Source organism: Diabrotica undecimpunctata, chromosome 10 (assembly GCF_040954645.1).
Source record: "Diabrotica undecimpunctata isolate CICGRU chromosome 10, icDiaUnde3, whole genome shotgun sequence".
NCBI lineage: Eukaryota > Metazoa > Arthropoda > Insecta > Coleoptera > Chrysomelidae > Diabrotica > Diabrotica undecimpunctata.
The window spans coordinates 1505029-1532282 of NC_092812.1; the positions used below are offsets into that span (position 1 = coordinate 1505029).

The following is a 27254-nucleotide window of genomic DNA, read 5'->3' on the forward strand; positions in this document are numbered from 1 at the left end:
TGGTGACTTATGGATATAAAATAGAAATTGAACTGCTTTTTATAGACTTCCAATAAGCATTTGATTCAATAAACAGAGCGAAATTACTTACAGCTATGAGAGAAATGAGAATACACAACAAATTAAGAAGATTAATAAAAATGACAATGAGCAAAACTGTAGTAACTGTAAAAACTATAATTTGGAATCCACCTTATTATATAATAATATAGTTCGTATTACCGGCAAATCTCCGTTTAACGTTTTATCTGCCCTAGCGACTCAAAATAGATTAATTTACGATTGCACAATCGATTTTTTGACCAAATGTAATATTTTTCTTTAGTTAAAAAAAAAAAAAATTAGTTTTTACTTTTTACCTTTGTTTTCTCTCCTTTATATGTTTAATCCTATTTACCGTGGCCTAGTTCTCCTGTGTATGTTATATATTATAATGTCCTGATGGTCCCCTGGACGTGAAACGAGTGACCCATGTTAATTGTATATGTTAATGGATATATATGTGTATGTATTATTTATATTTTTTCTCTTCTTTTTGTTAAATGTTGTAAATTTATCTATTTTAGTCTATTCGATTGCAAATAACTCAAAAACTTTGTACTGTACCTAATGAGATTAAAAGATCATGTAACTGGCTGTATGGCAAACTGCCGAAGCCATAAAAAAAAAAAAAAAACTGTAAAAACACAAGAAGGAGACACAGAAGAATTTGTTATAAATAAAGGTGTACGTCAAGGAGATTCATTATCTGCAACTCTGTTTAATCTTGCCCTGGAATATATAGTCAGAAAAATCAACAAAGATACACTTAGAACGACAGAGGGACAAATAATAGCATATGCCGACGATATTGTGTTAATAACAAAGAACAGAAAAACAATGAAAACTAGGTATGTTAAAAGAATTGGTAGCAGAAGGGAAAGTAATGGGCTTAGTAATAAATCAAGAAAAAACAATAATAATGAGATTTGACAAAAAATATGAAAACAAAATAACTAGACTGGCATAATATATATTTGAAGAAGTAGAAAAGTTTAAGTATTTGGGAATATTATTAACAAATAATGGAGAAAGGGAAACAGAAATTAAAGAAAGGATAATTACAGCAAATAAGACATACTATGCAAATAAAAAAATTCTAAAAAATAAATTACTGAGCAAGAAATCGAAAATGAAGATATATAAAACAATAATTCGACCGATTGATGTACGCTGCCGAAACCCTTAGCATGACAAAAAAACAAGAGGAAGACCTTAGAATACTAGAAAGGAAAATAGTAAGAACAATATTAGGACTAATAAAAATTAATGAAAATCAATATAGACAAAGAACGAATCATGAACTACTAAACGAAATTAAAGTAAAGATTTACAAACAAGAAGAATTTGACAGAATTTAACAAAAATGTACTTGAAGGGCTGGACAGACTTGAAAACATCAGAAGCCGATCTTAATGAGAGTATAATGCCCCCGGACCTTAGGATACTCTAACTTCAATAACAAGAAAATAAAGTACAAACATATTTATTGGCTGATAGGTAAATACTCTCAATTTTCCATGCAGAATAAAATACTAATTTACAAACAGATATTGAAACCGGTGTGGACCTATGGCCTCCAATTATGGCGGTGTACCAAAAAAAAGGAAGTATAGAAATTTAGAAATGCTCCAGAACCGAATACTAAGGAATATTGTATGTGCTCCTTGGTATGCTCGGAATGGCGATTTACGTAGAGATTTTAAAGTCAAATATATTTCAGAATGAAATTAAAAAAGTCGCCAAGAGACATGAAGAGAGGCTTCAAAAGCATACCAACCATGAAATCCTTCAGATTTGTCAACCAACCCCAGATGCGAAGGCTGAAGAGGACTAAACCGTTCGAGCTTGTGTAATGTGTGAACTTGTGCAAGGCTTAGTTAGTATTGTGCATTGTAGCCACAATAAAGACGTGAGCAGTCAATTAGTGAAAAGCAGAGGCAGTACTGTGCTGTGTAGCCACAACAAAGAACTGGGCATTTAATTTAAAAAAAAGCTAGGATGCCAGGTGACATCTATGTAGTTTATAAACAATCTTAGGAAAATTAGGTTAAAAAAAATGCTGATTAATCTTGCAGACTAGGTGTATTCTTATTGTTTAAAAAAAAACTTAATATAGTAATACTTTTTTTTCTAGTGATAGTTCAGATCTTCTTTCAAGTAGCCAGTAAAGTTGTTTTAATTTTAATTCAAGTGGTTTTCGTTTATTGAAGATTTGGTTTTTCCAAATAAGTCTTCTATCAAGATAAATGCCGAGGTATTTTGCACTATCCGATTAACTTGATTGTTTAGTTGTTTAGGCGTATCAGATTTAGTGCTAAAAGCTAAACGGTTTGATTTACTGCGATTAACTCTGATTCGGCCATTTTCTTAACCAAATCTGAATGGTGTTTAAGTGGACTTGTAATCTTCTAGGTGCTTCGATGAAATTTGTTTGGGACGGAGTCACCAGCAAATGTTGCTAAGGAACACTGATCAGAAGTGGGTAGGTCGACCGTGTATAATAAGTATAAGACTGGAACAAGCACTACCTTGAGATACGCCGGAGTTTATAGGTCTCAACGCTGTTGATTTAAATCAACAATGTTAGGATTTAAATATCTTAGTATTCAGATGGTAGTTGCTTAATTTTAGAAAACAAACCTGTATGTCACACTTTATCAAAAGCTTTTGTGATGTCCAAGAAGACTGCAGAATAATAGCGCCTTTCCTCTAGATCCTGGTTTATGATATTAATAACTTTGTGCACTTGATCAAGTGCAGCGTGTTTTTGTCGAAAAGCAAATTGGTAGTCAGGAACTAAGCAGTTTTCTTCTAGAAAAGAATTTAATTTCTTTATTATTAGGTGCTCAAGAATTTTAGCAAGAATTGGTAATATACTAATGGGTTGTATGAAGTTACGGATTCTAAATGTTTGCCTACTTAATCTTATTAAGTAGGCAAACTTAAAGGCAAAGATTAAAATAACTTAAGCCATTTTCCATTGTGAAGAAAAATAACCTCATCGTAATACCGCGTTATAGATTTATATTAGTAAGAGGATCGCATTTTGTGGTAATTGACACAAGACAAATCCAGTAGTCAGCTTATAGCAAGGAACTTTCTTTTTATTAGTGTTGAGTATTGCGTCATAATTTCATTTTTTCTAAAAGGTTTAATATGCAGAGATATCTAGTATGAGCAGTCCAAATATCTATGAATAGTTTCCTCTTCTTTTGGCTATAATTCAAAGGGAAATGGAGTATAGGTAGTTTACAGATGTTCGAGAAATATATTTGCCTTTTAGTCATCAATGCGTGCCTAATGAGCGTTATTCATTTTGGTAGATGGTATATGTTGTTGTGGTCGCAACAATTTTCTGGTAGCCTTCCAAAGTGTGTAATATGTAGGTTCTAATGGTGATAACTCTTTCAGGTGTTTTGCAGCAGCATCTAGACCACTTGCTGTCTTTAGACATAAGTTTACGTTTAAGTTATTAGTAGTGATTTCTTTAAATAAAATACAATTGGTTTATACTGAATAAAACGTAGGAGGTCTAGGTAAATAAATTATTTCAGAAGATAGAGTGAGAAATACTTGTGAGTGATCGGATGTTAAGCCAAAACATGATTTAGTTGTTGGGTGATTATCTGCTATCCCTTCGGTTATACAGAAATAAAGGAGATCTGGAAGCCCCAAAAAGGATATATTAGGATATATTAGGGTATATATTAGGATATTAAATATATAAGACTAAATAATGTAAACTAAATTGTAACCTATAACTTTTAACGGGTTTTTACCCAGATATTTAGTGGCTCAAAACATGTATACCTAGACACTGATGATGGAATATGGATTCCGAAAACGTTTTGTCTTCATGGCATAGCCCGATTGTGTTTTTTAATTTACATACCTTTTATAAAGGATTTTAACAAGTTTTTTGTGATACATGGTATACAACCAGCTACAGGAACTTAGTGGATTCCTTGTGGATTTTTATCTTCGTCTGTTAAAATAGGTCTCTTAAGGTTTTCTTTCTTTTTTCTTTTAACTACTGGTTCGTGCTCTTCTTTAGGATGTATGATGTATGGCTCCTTCAGCTGTTTCCATCCTCGACTCGTTAATATTTTCATTAGTCACGCCAGATTCTTGAGTTTCCATTTCCAAGATGTCAATATCAATATTTTCATTAGCTACGTTAAGTCCTTGAAAAACAGGTAAAGTAAAACTTTTCTCTGCAGCCTTATTTCCATCATCCATTTCCGATTCGTTGGTTTCAATATTTTTATTGGTCACGTTAGGTTACGTAAAACTCCCTTGGAAGCTCAGTTTCATTGTGAAGAAAATCTGGATCAGCAATGCTGTCATCATCATCCTCATCGCTTCCAAATTCATCATTGAATTCTTGCATTAAATGTGTTTTGATCCTACAACAAAAAAATTGTATCTAGTTTGTTTATAAAAGTGACTATATATTCATTTGAATCGATTCTGATTACGTAGATATATGATCCTGTTTTTGATTTAAATTAATTGCTTATATTTGGTGAAAAAATATAATTTTTAATTTAGCTAAGAGCTACCAAAAGGTTTAAGGTTTTCTTAATATATATTATAGTAAAAGTAGATAAAATTATAGCAGTGTATTTATTTTAACTAACGTTTATGTTAGGCTACTATTAATTTAGGTGTAATTACCAGCAAAATATACGACAATAAAACTAAGGGTTTTAGTACATAATGTGAAGCAAAAATTGTATGTTACTGAATGTCTTTAATAACAATCGTTTATTCTGCAGCCCTAACCTTGATCAATTGATCATGCACAAAAAAAACTTACAGTGAACAGCTTGGCTCATTTTCACCGTCGTTAACACCGGTATTACTGTTTATCATAGACAATATGAGACGGGTACGCCGACTTGGATAGCTATGCGACATATTTTAATACTCATTAACACTTTTTAAAAAAGATTTTATCTCAACACACATGTACTTACACAACTTCTTTTGAGGTTATGCGTTGGTTTCTTGAACTGAAAAACATAAAAACATTACGTTATACCCATAAAAGTAAAAAAGTCAATTGTGAAGAAATTGTTGGATACTGTGTTTTTCATTGGGACAGCCGTAGTAATTAGCTCACTCCAGTCTTTAAGTCCACGGTAGCAGGTAACACTCCTCTCCGATCCCGGTAGAGGACAGGCTGCTACAGGGAGTGGCGTCCCTGCCGTACGCTAGCTACTGACTTATGTCCAAGCCTTTAGGAGAGGCCAGGTCCCTAACCTATCTTCCTAGCCATTTTCCAATCCTTACCACATCCCGATATATCCCGCTACCAACCCGCACTGGCCAGCGTGGTAGTGAAATGGCTAAATTTCCCCGTAAATGACATGACACAAACTAGAAAAGGCTCTTAGTCCCCGGCGGCCCAACGGTCCCTGGTGACGGTAGCCACCAGATTGGACCAAGAGCAGAGGGTGCAAAGAATCACCGGGATAGACACAGCTACCATGGATAACGAACATTGCATATTGCCACTTATAACGTACGAACGCTTGCAATTGAAGATAAGCTCATTGAATTACAGGAAGAACTTAACTGCATAAAATGGGATATATTGGGACTTTGGGACACAAATAGAAAAAATATTGTCCAAGATGTTACAGTAATTAATAAAATCACTGTTAGGAGTGACCATCGGTTGGTTAGAGCAAAAATAATGATCAACATTAGACGAGAGAGGACAGCAATGATAACAGAGAGGCATTCTAATAAATGGAAATTGATAGAAGATAGAGTAGCTTATCAGAACTGTTAAAAGTAGAATACTTAAATGAAAATGCATTAGATGATATAGAGGTGACAAACATGCGAATAAATAGTGCGATTCGAAACACTCATAGAAAATATATGGAAAAAGGAAAAAACAAGATGGATAAACTCACTCAAGCTACTAAAGATCTTATAAACAAAAGAAGAGAATTGAAAGACAAATACACAGATAATTTTATAACACTTAGACAGTTAAACAAAGATATCACAAAATCCATTCCAAAATATGTTAGAAATTACAACACTGATTACATAACTTAAGCCATTGATAAAAATAAAAGTTTAAAATTTCTGCGCCGACAAATGACGGAAGGATCGAAAAATATTTGTAAACTTCAAATTAAAAAAGGAGAAACTACAACAAATAAAGAAGATATTTTAAAAAAGATTTTTACTCAGAATTGTATAAGCGAGAAGAACTTCCAGATCCTGATCAAAATCAAATACCAAAAGTTCAAAATGTAGGCTCAGAAGACATCCCAGATATCAGAACAGAGGAATTAAAATCAGCTCTCTCGGAGATGAAAAACAATAAATCACCTGTAGAAGATGGGATAGTTATTGAACAAATCAAAGATGGAGGAGAAACGTTAGTAAATGTGTTGAAAAAGATGTTTAATACTTGTTTGACAAGAGGCGTAACCCCCTCCCAGTGGCATAATGCAATAATAACCATAATGCACAAAAAAGGTGACATTTCAGACCTAAAGAACTACAGACCTATTAGTTTGCTCTCCCATACATAAAAACTATTCATGAAGATAATAACAAAATGGCTTGTGAACAAACTGGATAGTTACCAACCTTGTGAACAGGCTGGGTTCCGCTCCAGATACGGAACAATTGATCATCTACAAGTTATAAAAACGCTAATAGAAAAGTGTACAGAGTATAACAAGCCTATCTTTCTTATATTCGTAGATTATAAAAAGGCGTTTGATACTATAGAACATCATAAAATACCGATATATCGCATTGATTAAAAGTATTTACGAAACTGGTACAGCTTGTGTCCGCCTTCATGAAGATACCAAGAAGTTTCGAATAGAACGTGGAATTAGACAGGGTGATACTACCTCCCCTAAATTGTTTACAGCTGTCCTTGAATATATGTTCAAGGAAATGGAACGAGAGGATAACATGGGAATTAATATAAATGGGGAAGATCTGAACCACCTAAGATTTGTCGATGACATCGTTTTAATATCTGATAGAGTTGATAAAGCTACAAAAATGCACACGCTCTATAAAGTGTCAAAAACAATTGGTCTTAAAATTAACACCTCAAAGACAAAATTTATGACCAACCTTGTAGTCAGCGGTAAAATTCTGATTGAGAGCCATAGCATCGATCAAGTAATAGCTTACAAATATCTAGAGCATGAGATTCACTTAGGCCGAGATAATCAGACAACTGAAATACAAAGAAGGATAGGTCTCACATGGGCTGCCTTTGGTATATTGAATAACATTTTCAAGTCTGTTATCCCAGTTTGTTTAAAAAGAAAGGTTTTTAACCAGTGCGTTTTACCGGTTCTTACATATGATGCAGAAACACTGACTCTGACAAAAAGAACAATAGATAAAATAAGAGTTACACAATGCACTATGGAAAGATCAATATTAGGTATTACCATCAGAGATAAAGTACCAAACCTAGAAATAAGAAGAAGAACAGGAGTCACAGATGCAGTTGAAAAAATAGCCATAGTTAAATGGGCTTGGGCCGGACATGTTGCCAGATTAACGGATGATAGATGGACCAGAAAGATTCTGGAATGGCGACCAAGACAAGAGGCATATCGAAGCAGAAGACGACCACCGACTAGATGGATGGATAATATCAAACGCATCACCACAAACTGGATGCAAGAAGCACAAGATAGAAATAGGTGGAAAATTTTACGGGAGGCCTACGTTCAGCAGTGGACAAATATAGACTAATTGATGATGATGATGAGTCTTTAATTACTATGTTTGTGGCCTCCAGGTGCGGTAGTAGAGAATTTCATAGAGAATTTAGATAACGTTGAGTTGGATCAGTATTTAATTATTTAAAAGAAAATGTTATATTTCCTAAATCAAAATCTGAACGAGCATTAGATGGTTTAAAATAAGACCGTATCCGTGATTCAGTCGAAGCAGATCATAAAATAAGTACCAGGCAAGTAATCAGACAATTAGGTGTTTCTCCATTAGATGTTGACAGAGTATTAAGAAATAATAATTTTCACCCTTATCACATCCAACAAGTTTCACGATTGCACCTAGTAAATGAAATGATACGATTACAATTTGCTAAGTTAATTGCGAATAATGCTCGCTTATTATATAGGACCTTATTTTCTGATGAAGCCCAACTTTTAAGAGGAACGGAATAAATTAATAAATTACTCGCACAACTCATACATTTGGGCAGACAAAAATCCCCATACGCTACGCGAATCTATTTCGCAGTATATATTTTCAGTGAATGTTTGAATATGAGTAATAGACAGATAACTGTAATATTTGGACTTTCGCTACACTAGCCTAACTGAAATTTTTATTTTCACTTTTCCCCAAAAGAAAGACGTATTGTACTTTTGAATTTATTGTATGACTTTGTAACGAATATTTTGCCTATAGTCGGCACGTAATTTCGTGAGAAAATTTATAGGAACTAGAGCGAGTAAAATAGTAGTAAAATGGCAACACTGTCAGAATGACCGCATAGTATATAATTTATTGAACAGTAGCGTAGATATCTAATTTTAAATTAAATAAAAGTTTTTACTTTTATTTAATTTTATTTTCCAAAAAGTTTCATTTTCTGTAAAGTTTAAATAAAAAATATCGGTGTTGTTAACTTCTGTGATATATCTTGGGAGTGATAACACTAATCGACTCAACTGAACACAACTTATTGTAAAATGATCTATATAAAACATTGTTAATAATAGTATATTATTCAACAAGCATTTAATGAAGGATATTACTCACGATGATGAAGTTTGCCCAGAGTGACCTTTTCTACGACCTTTTTTTGTTTTAATTAGAAAATATTATATATATATATATATATATATATATATATATATATATATATATATATATATATATATATAGAAAAGAAATTTAATCTTTGCAGATTAGTTAAATAGTAAACTCTTAAATATTGGGGAAATCTGCAAGAAATACTCTAATGTGTATCAATTGTTTCGCCGAACGTTTTCGCCAAAGAGAATTAATTTGGCTTCTTCAGGGCTGAAAGAGAATAAATTATAATTAGCTACCATATATTATCTATTAAAACATTATTGATCTTACCGTAACTTAGAATTGTAGAGTTAGAATATTAAAAAACTTTGCTAGTAACATAGTGGTGTTTTTTGTTACTATGTGCAAAAAAAGTTTTTTATAAGAATTGAAATGTATGGTAGCTTCGAACTTGACACGTAAAGGCTTACCCAAGGTTAATCGAAAAACCCAATGCAACTACATTTAAAAGGAGGTAATTCTTTGAAATGTCGGCAATAACTAAATTTTTGATTTTTAGATAGTTAAAAGTGAGGTTCTGTTTAAGCCAGAACGCAAGCGCTGACAACTTCATTATAGTTGGTATGAATCTTTATGTCGTTAAGGTTCATTGGTGAAAACGAATGAATTTAAATCCCAGTAAAGGGAAATATTATTTTGATTTTCTTTATTTAATTATATTATATTGTTCATGTATTATTGAATTTTATTGAGACGTATCTAAGAAAAGCAAGGGAATGTTATATATTTTTTGTTAATGAAAATTAATTATAAAGGTATGTTAGTTGTTAATGGATATATCAGTCAAGTTAGTAATCTGTGATATAGTATTGTTCTTGGTATCTGATTTAAGTAACAAGTGGTATATATCGCTTAGATTCTTGATGTCACTCTTAACATTAATGGAGAAATCGTTAAGAAAAATATAAGACCATTCAATGAACTCTCTTTTAGATTTATTGTTCTCACGGTGGAGAATTGTGGTGTTGGTATAGTCCATGAGATGACCAGTGGAATGGACATGTTTGGCTAATGCACAACGGTCAGGGTGAAGTCGAGAATCACTTTTGTGTAGTGTAATACGTGATTTCAATAATTGAGATGTTTGACCGATGTAGGAATTGTTGCAAGAGAGACATGGAATGTTGTAGACAATATTACTAAGCCTATCTATGGGAGTCTTATCTTTTATCTTAGAATAAAGATTATTAATTGTTAGGGCTGATCTACAAGCTACATTAAGTTTAATGTTGTTATTATTATTGCCAAAGCTATTTTCAACACTTTTCAGAATCCTTGTTAACCCCGGAGTGATATCTCTGAAATATGGTAATGAAAAATATTTGTTTATAGGAGTATCAGAGACTGGGTTCCCACTTAAGACATCAGGATCAGCATTGTTAGTCGCGAAGGAAGGTGAAATATCTTCGTCATGGATAGTATTAAACAAAATCTTATTAACTAATGGTGTTGGATAAGCGTTTGAAATAAAAAGTTTCTGTAGGATTTGTAGGTTTTTTGTATGAAATGAAGGATCTGATAGTTTTGTTACTCTATTTTTCATCTGTTTGATTAAGTTGACTTTGGTAGAATTATTATGGTATGAGTTGTAGTTAAGGTATCTACCAGAATGGGTCGGTTTTTGATACCAATCTATTTTGATGTTGTTGGTTTCCCTGATCATCCTTATGTCGAGAAAGGGGACGGACCAATTACCATCTTCCCTCTCTATAGTGAACTGGATGTAGGGGTCATAACCATTAAAAGTGTCTAATAGTTCATCTACCTTGTCATTGGGTATAGCCAAAATGATATCATCAACATATTTTTTAATAAATGGAATATTAAAGGATAGTAAAGGAATGACTGAGTCTAATACATAATCCATAACGTAAGTTGCAATGATGACTTACGTTATGGATTATGTATTAGACTCAGTCATTCCTTTACTATCCTTTAATATTCCATTTATTAAAAAATATGTTGATGATATCATTTTGGCTATACCCAATGACAAGGTAGATGAACTATTAGACACTTTTAATGGTTATGACCCCTACATCCAGTTCACTATAGAGAGGGAAGATGGTAATTGGTCCGTCCCCTTTCTCGACATAAGGATGATCAGGGAAACCAACAACATCAAAATAGATTGGTATCAAAAACCGACCCATTCTGGTAGATACCTTAACTACAACTCATACCATAATAATTCTACCAAAGTCAACTTAATCAAACAGATGAAAAATAGAGTAACAAAACTATCAGATCCTTCATTTCATACAAAAAACCTACAAATCCTACAGAAACTTTTTATTTCAAACGCTTATCCAACACCATTAGTTAATAAGATTTTGTTTAATACTATCCATGACGAAGATATTTCACCTTCCTTCGCGACTAACAATGCTGATCCTGATGTCTTAAGTGGGAACCCAGTCTCTGATACTCCTATAAACAAATATTTTTCATTACCATATTTCAGAGATATCACTCCGGGGTTAACAAGGATTCTGAAAAGTGTTGAAAATAGCTTTGGCAATAATAATAACAACATTAAACTTAATGTAGCTTGTAGATCAGCCCTAACAATTAATAATCTTTATTCTAAGATAAAAGATAAGACTCCCATAGATAGGCTTAGTAATATTGTCTACAACATTCCATGTCTTTCTTGCAACAATTCCTACATCGGTCAAACATCTCAATTATTGAAATCACGTATTACACTACACAAAAGTGATTCTCGACTTCACCCTGACCGTTGTGCATTAGCCAAACATGTCCATTCCACTGGTCATCTCATGGACTATACCAACACCACAATTCTCCACCGTGAGAACAATAAATCTAAAAGAGAGTTCATTGAAATGTCTTATATTTTTCTTAACGATTTCTCCATTAATGTTAAGAGTGACATCAAGAATCTAAGCGATATATACCACTTGTTACTTAAATCAGATACCAAGAACAATACTATATCACAGATTACTAACTTGACTGATATATCCATTAACAACTAACATACCTTTATAATTAATTTTCATTAACAAAAAATATATAACATTCCCTTGCTTTTCTTAGATACGTCTCAATAAGATTCAATAATACATGAACAATATAATATAATTAAATAAAGAAAATCAAAATAATATTTCCCTTTACTGGGATTTAAATTCATTCGTTTTCACCAATGAACCTTAACGACATAAAGATTCATACCAACTATAATGAAGTTGTCAGCGCTTGCGTTCTGGCTTAAACAGAACCTCACTTTTAACTATCTAAAAATCAAAAATTTAGTTATTGCCGACATTTCAAAGAATTACCTCCTTTTAAATGTAGTTGCATTGGGTTTTTCGATTAACCTTGGGTAAGCCTTTACGTGTCAAGTTCGAAGCTACCATACATTTCAATTCTTATAAAAAACTTTTTTTGCACATAGTAACAAAAAACACCACTATGTTACTAGCAAAGTTTTTTAATATTCTAACTCTACAATTCTAAGTTACGGTAAGATCAATAATGTTTTAATAGATAATATATGGTAGCTAATTATAATTTATTCTCTTTCAGCCCTGAAGAAGCCAAATTAATTCTCTTTGGCGAAAACGTTCGGCGAAACAATTGATACACATTAGAGTATTTCTTGCAGATTTCCCCAATATTTAAGAGTTTACTATATATATATATATATATATATATATATATATATATATATATATATAATTATCATCTACTCGAGATTAAAATTATAATTTACAAAAATAAATTTTGTTTACCAATACTTGTAGTACTCGGCTGAATAATTGGTTGCTTATTATTAGCCATGCTGTCTTAATTATGTATTGTAAAAAACACAACATGAAATAGTCAATTCAAGTTACATTAATTTCTAAAAAATTATAAGTATAAAGTACCTACTGCTGTCATTGTAATAAATAGGAAATGGCTATTATCGGTGAACGTATTTTAAAAAGTATTAATGTATATTTATATTAAACTATGCAGTGATGAGCTCGCTAATAACCGACAGAATAACGCAAGAGATGGAAAACACATTAAGTTATGAGATAAAAAGAAATGAAACTAGTGGAGGTGGGAGATTGAGCGATAAAAATCTATAAATTTACATTCTACTAATTTTTTCTCACCTTTAGACGTATCGGACGAGTTTGGCAACTGCCTTTGTGACAGTGACAGTTTTAGTTGACATACTCCTCTAAAACGTTAATAATTTTTGTCCCACCAAGGAGTGTGTTTATATCCTGTTTTCAAAGATCTATAAGCAAAATGAGAATATCTACAATTACAATAAAAATAAAGGTTTCATCTAACACCTAATTCGAATTAAGTACTTACTATCTACTCAGAGTCACTGTTATCACTAGTATCACTCGTATCATCTAAATTTATAGTTAATTTGGTTAATGCTGGTAAATATTTAACATAGTCATTTTCCACTCCGATCACATGTTTTATTACATTTTTCCAGTTGGTTGCTGGGATTTTTGTAACTTCTCTTCTAATTAACTGGAGAACAGTAGACGAAAATTTAGGAGCAACGTTTCTTCTCCTTATATTTCCTTTAAGTTGAGCCCATAATAACTCTATTGGGTTCAATGTACAATAATAAGGAGGAAGTCTAAGCACAGTATGCCCGTTACTACGAGCACAGTTGTCAACAACATATTCCTTTTCGTACTGTTTACTATGAGTAACCTCCAACAATTGCTTTTTAGTATAAGATGCCTCAAAATACAAATCTTTCTTGAATAAAAATTCCTGAATTTGTAATTTATTCCAACTATTATTTGGAGTTTTTTTCATTAATCTTGAATGACATGATGCGTTGTCCATGACAATCACACTGTGTTTGGGTAATTTCGGAAGAAGAGATTTTTCAAATCATGATTCAAAAATTGAACTTTCCATATCATCATGATAATCCAGAGACGCGTCTTTAATTTGTTTTGCAGATATTAATAATGCATCGTCGATCCATCCATTTTCTCCACCGCAGTGTAAAATTATAATCCTCTTTCCTTTATTGGGCGGTATTGAGTTGAAACACTCTTTGTTATTATTTGTCCAACTTTTTTTCACGGTGTCATGATTATCATACCAGGTCTCATCTAAATAAACAATATTTCGTTTTATTTTTCAATACTCGAAGTGTTGTTGCTGAGCACGAGATAATGCCCTTTCGAACTAATTCACTTCGAAGGCTTTCAATAGTTGGAATAATATTAGCCGCATACATTTGGTATATTGTTCTAGTTATAGATTCAATTAAGTGCAGTTCTATTTTTCTGAATTTGCCACAATCCTTTCTCTTCTGTCTAGAAGATGTTTCTCCTATAATTTTGTAGCAGGTTGCTTTGGGCACTCTGGTTAAAAAACATGTTTCTGCAAGTGCCTCTGATTTAGACAATTCAGTACACAGTCCTTCATAAACATTTTTTAGCTTACGTTTGGCATCATCAGAAAGGTATTGAAAATGTCGCTTACGTTTTACTACACGCCTTTGTAAATCTTCCAATTGATTAGAGGGTTCCATTGTCTCTTCAGCTACAGAATTATTATCGCACCACGGACGCAATATTTTAAAAGTATCAAACGTATTATCACGTAAAAACGTATCCAAAAAAAGTAAAAAATGTAAAATGTAAAAAGTTTTTCGTAGAAAGAACACTGAAAAAAGTCACTACTAAACTAACTTGCGGGTCACTATTTGAAATTTGAATTTAACTGAACGCTGTAGCAGTTATGATTATACTAAAAGTATTCTTGTCTCCCAAAAATCTGTTGGTCATATCCGCAATTTAAAAATAAAATATTATAAAAATTTGCCTACCTAAGTGCTCCGTCCCTTCACTGGACGGTCGAAACCTGATACCTTATTTTATGACTCCGCAAGTTCAGTCAAATATTGATATAATCTTACCCCAAGTATGAATAAGTCTACCGACAAAAGATAATGCATTATGATTTGTCAAAACAGCGATATCCGATGTTTTCATTGGCCGTTAGTCCACGTGGACTTATCATAAGTTCGATGAAAACTTAATTGGTTGACTGCCCATATTTTAAAACATTATACCAGGCACGTCTGAATGTTAATATCAAGTGGACTCTTAAAATTTGTATTATTATACGTCTGAGTCATTGATAATTTTACAGACTCCTGGTAGAGTACTTTTTTGTTGAATGATTTTATTAAAGATACATATATTTTTACACAGTCTCATGGAAATACGAGGCTACTATACCACATAGGGTATTGTTATAGGGGGTTGAAAATTGGGGACAGAAGTTACTGGGGCTGGAGATAGGGCAAGCAAAATAAACGAAACTTATGCGAACGGCGCTCAGGATTTATTTGGAGAACTGGGTCGTGGATCACTGAATGAAACAATGGGATTGGATTGGGCAACTACAAATATTAAACTAAGAAGGGGTACTTACATGAATCTCCTGGACAAATGGGCAAACAAAACAACAAGAAGAACCTCTAGCTATTTAAAATAGACGCCGCGCGCCGCTTCGAGGAAACTTCCTGCTGGATGAAAGAGAAGGTTCTTCCTTTCTAAAAAATACAAAAGAGAGGTTAGGAACTTTTTTTTTTAAATAAATAAATAAAATGGTTTAGGGAAAAAATTAAACATTTATTACTGTCTTACCACAAACAGTTACAAAGTAAAAAGCACAAAAATACTATGTTAATAGTCACAAAGGTAAATACAAAAATAACAAAGTTATTTACTAAAAACTTATTTATTAAAAAATTACAAATGAAGATTTATCTTTTTAAATGTATCTATGTATAGTGGTTAACCTTTTTCTAAAAAAAAACAAAACAAAATCTCAAATATGATTAGATATTTATCAGATGTAAAAACTAATAAAAACCTAGCTGTCAGATGTCAATATTAAATTTTAATACAGAACAAACGACGTCTGTTCTCCTTGACCAAATATTCAAAACTTTTTAACTGCACAAATAACTGCCACAAAACTACCAATCTTCCATAACATAAGACGAAAAAGACAAAACATTACAAATTTGACGAAAAATTTGGACCCCAATAAAACCAAACACGCCTTTAACAGCGGCCGGCCACACCGAGAGAGAGAGCAATTATCTTTAAAATTCATTCGCCCAATCTTGGTATAAACAAAACATATAAACTGGAATATTTCTGTCTATTTGCAACGCGCAAAATATCTCAAAGCGGCTTCGATCAAAGAATACCGAGGAAATACACATCTGTGAAATATAAACAAACTTTAAAATGGTTTATTATCGACTCGGCGACGCAAAAGGAATTGAAACAATATTTCAGTGTTTTAACATATACGAAAGGAAATAGAAATACACTGAAATTGTTCTTCGGTGTTAATACATATACGAGGGGATTTCAATATACACCAAGGAATTTACAAATGCTACAACTTAACACATGTAGAATTACAAATGTAGCGTCTCGAACAACATTACGAACGGTGTTAACCATACTATTAATTGAATTGAATTGATCTGTGTCTATTTATTTTCTTCTCTTTTAAATATGTGACCTTCATTACCTATACAAGGTCAGAAGCAGTAAATGTCTATTGTGTTACCATAACATTTATATTCTTGTGTTTAACAATTATATTTTCTAATATCACGTTTGGTATTTAACTAAATAACTAACTTTAAATTGAAGACATGGTTAATGAGTTTGGCTAATAAAAAGGAAATTGGATAACAAAAGAAAATATGAAATCATATAAGTATAATTATGTTAAATTTATTTTTTTTTGAGATCAAGTGAAATTAAATATTTTTTTATTACTAACATAATTTTTTTACAGCCACGTCAATGCACACAGTCGAAATTATCAGATATAAACATAAGCTACTCAGCCGTGACAATTGCCAACCAGAGACTCAGTCCTTCAGTGGATGTATATGACTTAGGATACACTCTTTCAGGGCTTATTACCGGAAGTAAGTACTAATTGTTTCGAAAAAAAAAAAAAAATGAAATATGGTGACTACGTAAATCAACTCCAAGAAATAATTTTATGGGCCTTACAAACATGCTAGTGAGATATAAATATAAAATAATATACTAATATGTTCGTCCATTTTTAGGAGTTTCTTCCACACTAGAATTATTACTTAAACGAATGAAATTTCTGATACCCACTACGAGACCATCCATTGAAGACATTTTAGATTCAGATGCCATAAAAGATGTTGCGAGGAGGTGCGAACGTGGATTAAGGAAGTTGTATACTGTAAGCATAATATAGACATTATACGCATACTATACAGGGTGAGTCATAACTATTGGGACATAGACTAAGGACAGGTTATTTGGACCAAAATATGGCTATTGGGCCAAATATGCCTTAATAAAATGTTGCTGAGAAAAAAGATACAGGGTGTTAAAGTTAATTTTTGTTTTTCGTTTTTTGCTAATAGTTTCCCTGTATATTTAAAAATTGCTATCAAAATTGGCACAGAGGCATAATCTTGGACAAGAAATAGTATTTTATTTACAATTTTACGTTTTGTCATAGAGGGCGCCACGTGGATCATTTCTAATGATCAAATTGAGTCTAAACTTTTTCTGATGAAACTTTTTAGTAATTTTTATTAGAAAATATGACGTAAACATAATTTTTACGTAAAATTGGTACTCTTGTTTAAACATGATAATTTCAACCGTTTTCGATAAAAACGCAGTCGAACTGCTTAGAGTCTTAAAAAAGGATTTCAAATATTATTTCATTTATGAAAAGTATGCTTTGGACTGTCAGATAATTGTTGTTGGTAAATGTCATTTGTTCAGAGTAAATTATTTTTGATGTGACAGTGTAGTGTAATGTTGCATTCTTTAAAAGTAATCATTACTTTTTTTAATTGAAATGCCTCGTCACAATCATTTTACTAATGAAGAAATGCGAGATATGATTTGCGTATACGCATAAGAAAATTTTTGCGGTCGCTCGGCAGCCAGAAGGTATGGAATGTTATACGCAAACAGAAGGCAACCAAATCACAAAACTTTTGCAAGATTATATCGTAGTTTAGGTGAAACTGGGTCATTTCACACTAAAAATCGGGGTGGTCGACCGAAACAAATCACACCTAATCACGAAGATGAACTTTGGGTTCGAGTAGATGAAAATCCTGAAATAAGTTCACGACATCTATCAGCAGCAATACGAGTAAGTCAGTCGTCTATTGTTAGAATTCTAAAAAAAGAGAACCTCCATCCTTATCACTTCACTCCTGTTCAAAATTTACTTCCAACAGATCTTCCACGATGGTTACAGTTTTGCCAACGTATTCTGAATAAACATCGCAATGACAGACACTTTATTAAGAATATTATGTTCACCGACGAAGCAACTTTTACCAGACGAGGGGTTTTTAATTGGCGAAATAGTCATTATTGGGAAGAAGAAAACCCGCATGCTATTAAAGCTAGACATTTTCAGCATGAGTTTAAATTGAATATTTGGTGTGGCATTATAGGCGACCAACTACTAGGGCCTTATGTTCTTCCTCCGAATTTAAATGGAGATTCTTATTTATTCTTTTTGGAAAATACTCTAAGTGATATTTTAGATGATCTGTCACTTGTCACATGTAAGAAGAAAAATGTGGTTTATGCAGAATGGAGCGCCACCTCATTTTTCATTAGCTGTTAGAAATCATCTTAATGACGCATTTCCTCAACGATGGATTGGCAGAGGCAGTGATTTTCAATGGTCACCAAGAAGTCCTGAGTACAACCCGCTAGATTTTTATTTTTGGGGACATATGAAGTCCTTAGTTTATGCCAATGAAATTAATACACGAGAGGAACTTTGGAGACACATTCAAAATGCAGCTAATCTTATAAGGGGACAGAATAAAATATTTTTTTTAACGTTCGAAAATCCTTTATAAAAAGAATTAAAAAAGGCATAGAAATCGGAGGAGACCATGTAGAACATTTAGTTTGAGTTTTTGTGAGTTCTTTTAAGTTAAAGTGTGTTTAGTTTTGATTTATCGTCAAAACGGAAACCTTACGTTAGTTGCAACTTTGTTTATTAGTTGGGTATTTGATAGTGGAATTGTAAATAAAATACTATTTCTTGTCTAAGATTATGCCTCTGTGCCAATTTTGATAGCAATTTATAAATATACAGGGAAACTATTAGCAAAAAACGAAAAACAAAAATTAACTTTAACACCCTGTATCTTTTTTCTCAGCAACATTTTATTAAGGCATATTTGGCCCAATAGCCATATTTTGGTCCAAATAACCTGCCCTTAGTCTATGTCCCAATAGTTATGACTCACCCTGTATACTCAATAGAAGTGCCAACAAACCATCACGGAGGTTTCTAAACAATGAGATTCTTTGTGTTAGCCTAATATATAACATTTATAATAAATTTATCAAGTGATAAAAAACAATCTTTACCGTGTATACCCAAAATATAATAATTTAATATCCATTTAAAGATACAAAGTACAGCTAAGCATCTGTTAATATTCACCATTCACCAGTTTTTACTGAATTTTATCCACCCTCATAATTTTTGATCCTCTTAGCCACAGATAATGGTAAACATTCAACAAGCTACGCATTCACGCTAGCATTCACGAAATCTTTTTGGAAATACAAAAGTGCTCTGCTAGATTTTTACTATATTTTTACCAGCCTAGTCATTGTTTTCTTAACTACCCTAACATTCTGAAATGTTACTATGTGCTAAGTAATATTTATTTTTTAAATGTTTAAATATTGAAAATATGAAAATACTTTATTACAAAAATTATAAATTTCAACTGTTTTAAAAAATTGACTCTGATTGTAGTTGTGAGTACATGGATAAGAGAAATCGAATCGTGAGTCCCTTTTATGAATATAAAATAACTGAAATCAAGTTGAGTTTTAGTAAATACAATTAAATTGTTATATTTCACAGAATAATTACCAGGAAGAAATATTCAAATTGAAATAATTTTATTATGTCTATTAGGTACATTAATTACCTACTTGTAAAGGAGGATCGGGACACCTTGCGCACATATTGTTAAAAGATTAAAAGATTTGTATTTATTGGGTAAATCCATAGACCTGAGCGAAGTGGACCGCCAATCAAGGAGTGGGGGCTGCAGTCTTAATCGGATTTTAGATTGATACCGCCCTCTTCACTATTATTTAACTTTGGCAAAAAATTGCCAAGAACAGCCAACAATAGCCAAGAAATACAGTTCGATAATATCAGCAGAAAAAAGCCAAATGTATGACTACATCTAAATACCCACTACGATGTGAAATCGAAATTGATGGGAAAATAATAAAGCAGGAAGCAAGGTTTAGATATCTGGGAATAGATATAACTAGTTACGGAGATGTTGAAGAAAAAGTATGACAACAAAGCTTAAGCCAGTAAAGCGACGGGATCTCTTAATGACATAATCTGGAAGAACAAACACCTAAGACAAGACACAAAAACAAGAATCTATAAAGCAGCAATTAGACCTATATTAACATACACGGCGAAGGTAAGACCTGGCACATCTAAAACGAGACGACTACTAGAAACAACAGAGATGAAAATGCTCCGACGAATATCAGGGAAAAGTCTGTTGGACAGGTAGAGAAGCGAAAACATAAGAAGAGCATGCAATATAGAAGAGATAAATGGATGGGTGACAAAACGGAAACAGAAGTGGAACGAACACATTAGTAGAATGGCAAAGGATAGGACGAATAGCACGAGATAAGTCACCAAATGGATGAAAAAGTATTGGCAGACCAAGAAAAAGGTGGTGCGACAATTTAAACAATTTAGGAGACTAATATTGAAGAAAAAACAGGCTTTAAAGCCTCCATACAAGAAGGAAGAAGAAGAATAAGAAGCAATAAATTGCAGATATAGCGCCTCTGTACTATCCCTGAGTGTGTTTGATGCTGAGGACAATAGTTTTTGACTAAATTTTAATAGTAAACACCAGTGCTCATTGATCTACGCACGATCATGTCTATAATTGATTTTTAACTCTTGAAATGTGAAAACGTGCATTTTTGTATACCGGACGAAAAGTACGACTTTATGTCCCCAAAATTAGAATACAAAGTGCGGAATTTATGCTGATTGGGTTAGGTGAAAAATATGAAAATAGAAAAAAATAGTAAAAGGTTGAAGTAAAAGTACAATACAAAACAATTATTAAAAATACTTTTTATAATTTCGTTTTGTCAGTTCAAAATTCATTATCTTCTTTTTGGCTTCTTATAGAGGGGTAAACAATTTTGAAGGTGGTAAATGAATTGGAAAAGCTTTGTAGCATACAGTGATATTTAAAAATTACTTTTTTTATTTTAACCCAAGCTACCACGGGTTAGTTGAGATGCGAAAAATTAATAAAAATCGTGTGTTACAGAATCATGTGGAATTTCAAAATTTTTATTTGGATTACCTAGCTTAAAATTCAAGCTTCCGCTTAATAGCTTAATATTGACTTTCCACAAGGAGTAGTAAATAAGTGAAAAATTAATAGGGTGGTATTAAATTTGTAAAAACCTATCAAAACACTGTGGTACTTCAAATATATATATATATATATATATATATATATATATATATATATATATATATATATATATATGTATATATATATATATATATATATATATATATATATATATATATATATATATATTTTAATTCTGCTGGTTCGAATATTTAGCTAACGAGAACGTTTCCAAATAAAATTGCTTTAATGGTGGAAAATTATCAGGGTGGTGAAAGTGTAGCAAAAACTTACCAGAACAGTTTTTTATTTCAATTATACGTAGAGTACAGTGGAATATAAAAATAATTTTCGAACAGAATTATTGATTGATAGAATACAGTAAAATTGTAAAAATAGATTCTTCATCACCTTAAATTTTAACCTAAGAATTGTTGACTTTCCACATGGGTTCATGGCTTAGTTGAGGGTGAAAAATTACTAGGGTGGTAATAAATTCGTAAACACGTAGCAGAACACTGTTATATTTCAAAAATAATTTTTCTTAATTCCGCTGGCTCAAATATTTAGCTAGCAGGCACGTTTTCAAAAAAGATTGGTTTAGATGTGCAAGATTATCAGGTTGGTTAAAGTTTAGTAAACATTTAAAATTCACTTTTATTTAAATTTTAAGTAGAGGAGAGTGAATTTGAAAAAAAAAGAATTGTTTCTCTTAAATTTTAATCTTACAGAATTATTGACTTTCCATAAAGGGTAGTTAACGGGTGAAAAATTACTAAGGTGGTAATAAATTTATAAAAACCTAGCAGAGAACTGTGGTATATCATAAATATTTTTTTTTTGGAATTCTACTAGTTTTAACCGTCAATCGCTCCTATTAAGGGTGGTTTGGTGGTGAAAAATTATTAGGGTGGTAATAAATTAGTAAAAAATGTGTGAAAAAATATTACGTAGGTTAAATTGGATTCCGTTTATTTGTCCCCGCTAGCTTAAGGGTCCTTTGTATTTGTCTCATTCTCATGTAAGTTTTCTAGCTGTACTTGAGCACCTTGATTTGGATTAAACTAACATACTCTCTGGGTGGAAAATATTTAATACAACAGATACAATTATAAATTAAATACTTGTGTTGCTAAAAGGAAGCAAAGTAGGTTAAGACATTGAACTAGTATTAAGCTTTCAGTGAATTTTGTATATTCAATGTAAAATTTACTACTTGTTGATCATTAACATGAATAAATAATGAAGTACCATGATTTATAACAACACTTCATAAATACAATATTTATAATATTGAGATCATTACTTCTTCTTCTTAAGGTGCCTTATATTTCTGCTTAGGCGTCCATTGTACTTTATCTTATAGGTGAGCTCTTGCCTGCAAAGGTAAAATAGTATATGTGAAAAAAGTGAGTTTTGAGATAAATGACTTTTTGTTTTTTTACCGTGCCGTTTTGTCATTTATAAAGTTAGAAAAATGAAATTTGGAATGTAAGAAAATTATGTTATTATAATAATTATTATAACAACAGATACGTGCAGTTTTTTTAAATGTGCTTGTAAAATGACATAGGTATACTGTTTTACCTTATTTTACTCTGGAATATTATATTTCTTACTACTAGGGAAAAACAGTATAAATAATTCATAAACAGTTTTACCATGGGAAAAAACAGAAAATATATTTAATAAAACATCAGCATGAATTAACATTACAGTTGATACTCATCAGCTAACAACAAAAAACGAAAAAATACATTGTCACCAACTTTCGTCACATACAAAATATATTGTAAATAAGTTAAAATGAACTACACACCTTCATTAATTAAATCTACAGATGAGTCGTTTTCTGGAAGGTCGACCCAAAACTGCTTCCTATTTGCAGGCATTCTAGAGACTAGATCTGATAAAATTTTTGCTTTCTTATTCACATATAATATACATACTTTATAATATTTGTTCGACCTCCCTCTTGAAGTTTTCTTTTAGAAAGTTTTTCGGTAACTTTAGATGAAAGCCATATTCGCTGTAAATGTCGATTCATATTCCAGTAATCTTCATTGATAACAACTTTATCTTCAGCAGTGATCTTATCGCAGCATTTCATTTCACAATTAAAGAATTGTCTTATTGAATGTTTATTTTTGTTGTTTGCCATTTGTGTCTCTAAAAATCTATGCCATTTTTTCTTTTGATCCATTTTCTCCAAATTATTGTTCTCATTTACATCATGCCCAATTATATCCAGGTAGTTATATTTGTTTGAATCCTGTTTAGCTTTCTTTAAAATATTTTTTTGTTTGCATCATCTTGTTGATTTTTTACATAAGTAAAATTTGTCATGCCTTGAGCGTCTTTAACTTTTACAGTTCTATCGGAAATAACAGAATTTATGACGCTGTACTAATTTCTTGATCTTTATATTCCCTGCTTTTTATTCTCTCAAATATTCCCATATATTCCTGAGTTTGCTGATTTTTATGTTCTATTTCTCTACCTGGTCCAATTTCAGAACTTCCGGTTAAGGAAAATCTTTCCGGAAAATTGACTACTATTTTTCTCAAAATGTTCTTCGTTTTTACCATTTTTGTTTGTTCATGCGTTTCCAGGACAGTGTTGTTCCAGTTGTTTATTTTTTCAGGACATGCGTGCCTATCCTTGGTCTCGCTTTTCTTTTTTAGTTTTGCAGGGTGAATACTGTCTTCGTCAAAATCATCACTACTCGAAGTAGGGTTAAAATCTGGATCATTATCACAATAATCCATTTCGTCATCACATACGAAAGAATACTCCGGAGGGACAGTATCTTTCGGATCTGAAAACGATGTTAATTTTTAATAGAGATTATTAGTCCTCCTATCACCAAGCCGGTTGCAAAAAAATATACAAAACCATTAATTTATTCTGACAAAAATTAAGTAGGAACGACACGACTGAACAAATGTTAATTTTTATGGTATCATATTTAAAACTAGAAAAAACTATCTTTTATTTTAGCCACAAATATACAGGGCATTCTATTAAAAATATATATACTTTTTATCTACAACGGAAATTTGAAAAAGAGAAAAATTTGCTCAGTTTTTTCCTGTACAATAAAAAATAAAAAAGTTACGGAAGGTTTTAGTTTATACGATGTCGCTCGGTAATCTGCAAAACTCTCTAAGGCTACTTGTTACTTAGTAATATTATTATTATTATTATTATTATTATATTACAAATAAGGGCAGAGGAGCGAGCTCCTATTATGCCCAAAAATCAAAAATAAAAAACATCCTTATAAAACTAATACCAATTATAAAGTTAAGTAAACATAAACAATTAAGTATATCATACAAAAGTTGAATGGTGAGACAATAAATAAATAAATAAATAATGCTGTCCAAGAAAAAAAAATCCTATAAATAAAATAAACCACTATCAAGTTTATTTTTAAAGATGTTAACACTAGTTGCCAATATGGTGTCTTGATCCAAATTGTTCCAGATATTAAAGATTCTATTTGGCAAGAAGTTCACCCTGGACCTTGCAGTAGTTTGTTCCCTTTTCAATTTGTATCGATGGCCTCTTAATCTTTCGTCTTGATTCAAAGTGAATATGGTGCTTAGGTTCCCAAAGTTATGTTTTAAAATACGGAAGGACATAATTAGATCACCTCGAAGACGTCGCTGCTCGAATGTCGTAAGATGAGCCATGGATAATCTATCTTCATAGTTAGGTCTTACACGACCGTAAGCCAGTCTTGTAGCTTTACGCTGAACATTTTCAAGTAGGATCTTATCGCGAATGAGATCTGGATTCCACACTGGTCCGGCAAACTCCAGAATAGGTCTAACGTATATTGAGTAAAGTTTACTAACAGAAGTTAGAGATATACGTGTAAAACATTTACGGATCAAAAACAGTTTCGAGTTTGCACGTTTACACACCGACGCTATGTGATCAGACCAATTTAAGTCACTATTAATTATCACTCCGAGATCATTGTGGGAGGTTACCGAGTTTAAGGGATGTCCATTAATAAAGTACGGTAGTGATGGGTTATTTTTGCCGATATGTAAAACAACGCATTTTTCAATGTTAAGCGGAAGTAACCATTCTGAGGACCATTTGAATATTGCGTCAAGATCTTGTTGAAGAACATGTTGGTTAATAGTTGGATTCACATATAATTTCGTGTCATCAGCGTAAATGGAAACCTTACTGGATATAATGAGCGGAAGATCACTAGTGTAGACACAAAATAGTAGCGGTCCAAGTACTGATCCTTGTGGGACTCCACTCTTGACTGGCTTATCTAGTGAGTGGTCTTCCCCAACACGAACCCTGAAGTATCTATCGGATAGAAAATCTTCAATCCAAATGTTCAACTTTCCGCGGATATATATACAATATATACCACTTAAAAATTGTTTAACATTATACAGTTTCACTTACATAACATTTACTGCTGATTGATTCATGCCGGCTATTTGAACATTCTCACTGTCTTCCTATTCCTGAAAGTAAAATAATTCAGACGGTTAAAGGATTTGATTACCATGGCTATCATACATAACCGATTAAATAGAAGAAGTTATAAAAAAGTAATAAAAAGGAGTATTATTGTATTTTATACCTCTTTTTCATATAAGCAAAACATCTAACTTTAAATTATAACAAATAAAAATATCTTTGTACTTAAGGTGCATTTTGCTTTACTAGCATTTGATAATATTTTCAGAGTTCTAGATGACATATTGCACTAATATTTGACACTTAAAACACCACTTAAAATAACTTTTAATCACAGAGTTGTAACACCTACACCGGCAAACAAACACAAAATGTTGTTGACATGCAGTGCCAAAAGAGTATATAAAAGCCTTATCCGTTATACCGTTGGAGGAGATAAAAATTCCTGTTGGTCATACTAGGGTAAAACAGTATATGAAATGTTATATTATTTCACCATTGTAATTCGGACGCAGTTTTTATAAAGTATTTTACGGTATAACAGCATATACCACATATATCCTATTTTACCAGTAGTTTAAAAAAATAGATATACCATATATACCAGGAATAAGCAATATAAATGCTTATATATTTTTTTGCCATGGTAATTTATAGTTGTATTTTCAATCAAAGCAGAATATATCGATTTATACTATTCTGCCTTTGTAGAGTTTGTCGAATATACTGTTTTACCATAGAAAAGACGCAAATACATGTACGCATATACTGTTTTACCTGTGTCATATTTTGAAAACTAAATAAGATAGAAATAATCTAAAAATTGCATAAGGAAGGGCGGAAAAAATAACACAGTTTCGATCAAAAATCGATTTTTTTCACATATACTATTTTACCTTTGCAGGCAAGAGCTGTTAGATATCCAGGATTAAATTATTTTACTTCTAGCAGTATTGCGAAGTATTTCTCAACTGTAGATTTCTGTCCATTGACGAATATTACGTAACCATGACATCTTTTTATGTCCCAGAACTCGAAAAGTGTATCGTTCTCCTCGTAATATGTGCCCTAAATATGCAGTCTTCTTACTTTTTACATAATCAAAAAGTTCCCTATACTGAAGGCCCGCTCTTCTTAATGCTTTCTCATTTCTGACTCTCTGCTTCCATTATATTTTAATCATTTGACCCAGGCACCATATTTTAAAAACTTCAAGCTTGTTAATGGATCTGGTATTTAACGTTCATAGGTCCATATTATACATAAGAGAACAGGCGAAACGTAACACTTTAGCATCTTGTATCTCAGGTTGAAACCCAACTTTCAAACAATAAAAAATTTATAAAAAGCATTTCTGGCTTGGTCTACTCTGCTCTTTATTTTAGTC

At 32.0% G+C, this 27254-nt stretch overlaps 1 protein-coding gene across 1 annotated transcript in view; it reads left to right on the forward strand.

The window, feature by feature from the left end:
• LOC140452329 (membrane-associated tyrosine- and threonine-specific cdc2-inhibitory kinase wee-1.1-like) overlaps positions 1 to 27254 on the forward strand; it is a 173330-nt gene that overhangs the window by 141654 nt on the left and 4422 nt on the right. The window contains exons 5-6 of the mRNA XM_072546515.1: positions 16735 to 16870; positions 17018 to 17163. Coding sequence (XP_072402616.1) covers positions 16735 to 16870; positions 17018 to 17163 — 282 coding nt within the window. The remainder of the gene's footprint in view (positions 1 to 16734; positions 16871 to 17017; positions 17164 to 27254) is intronic.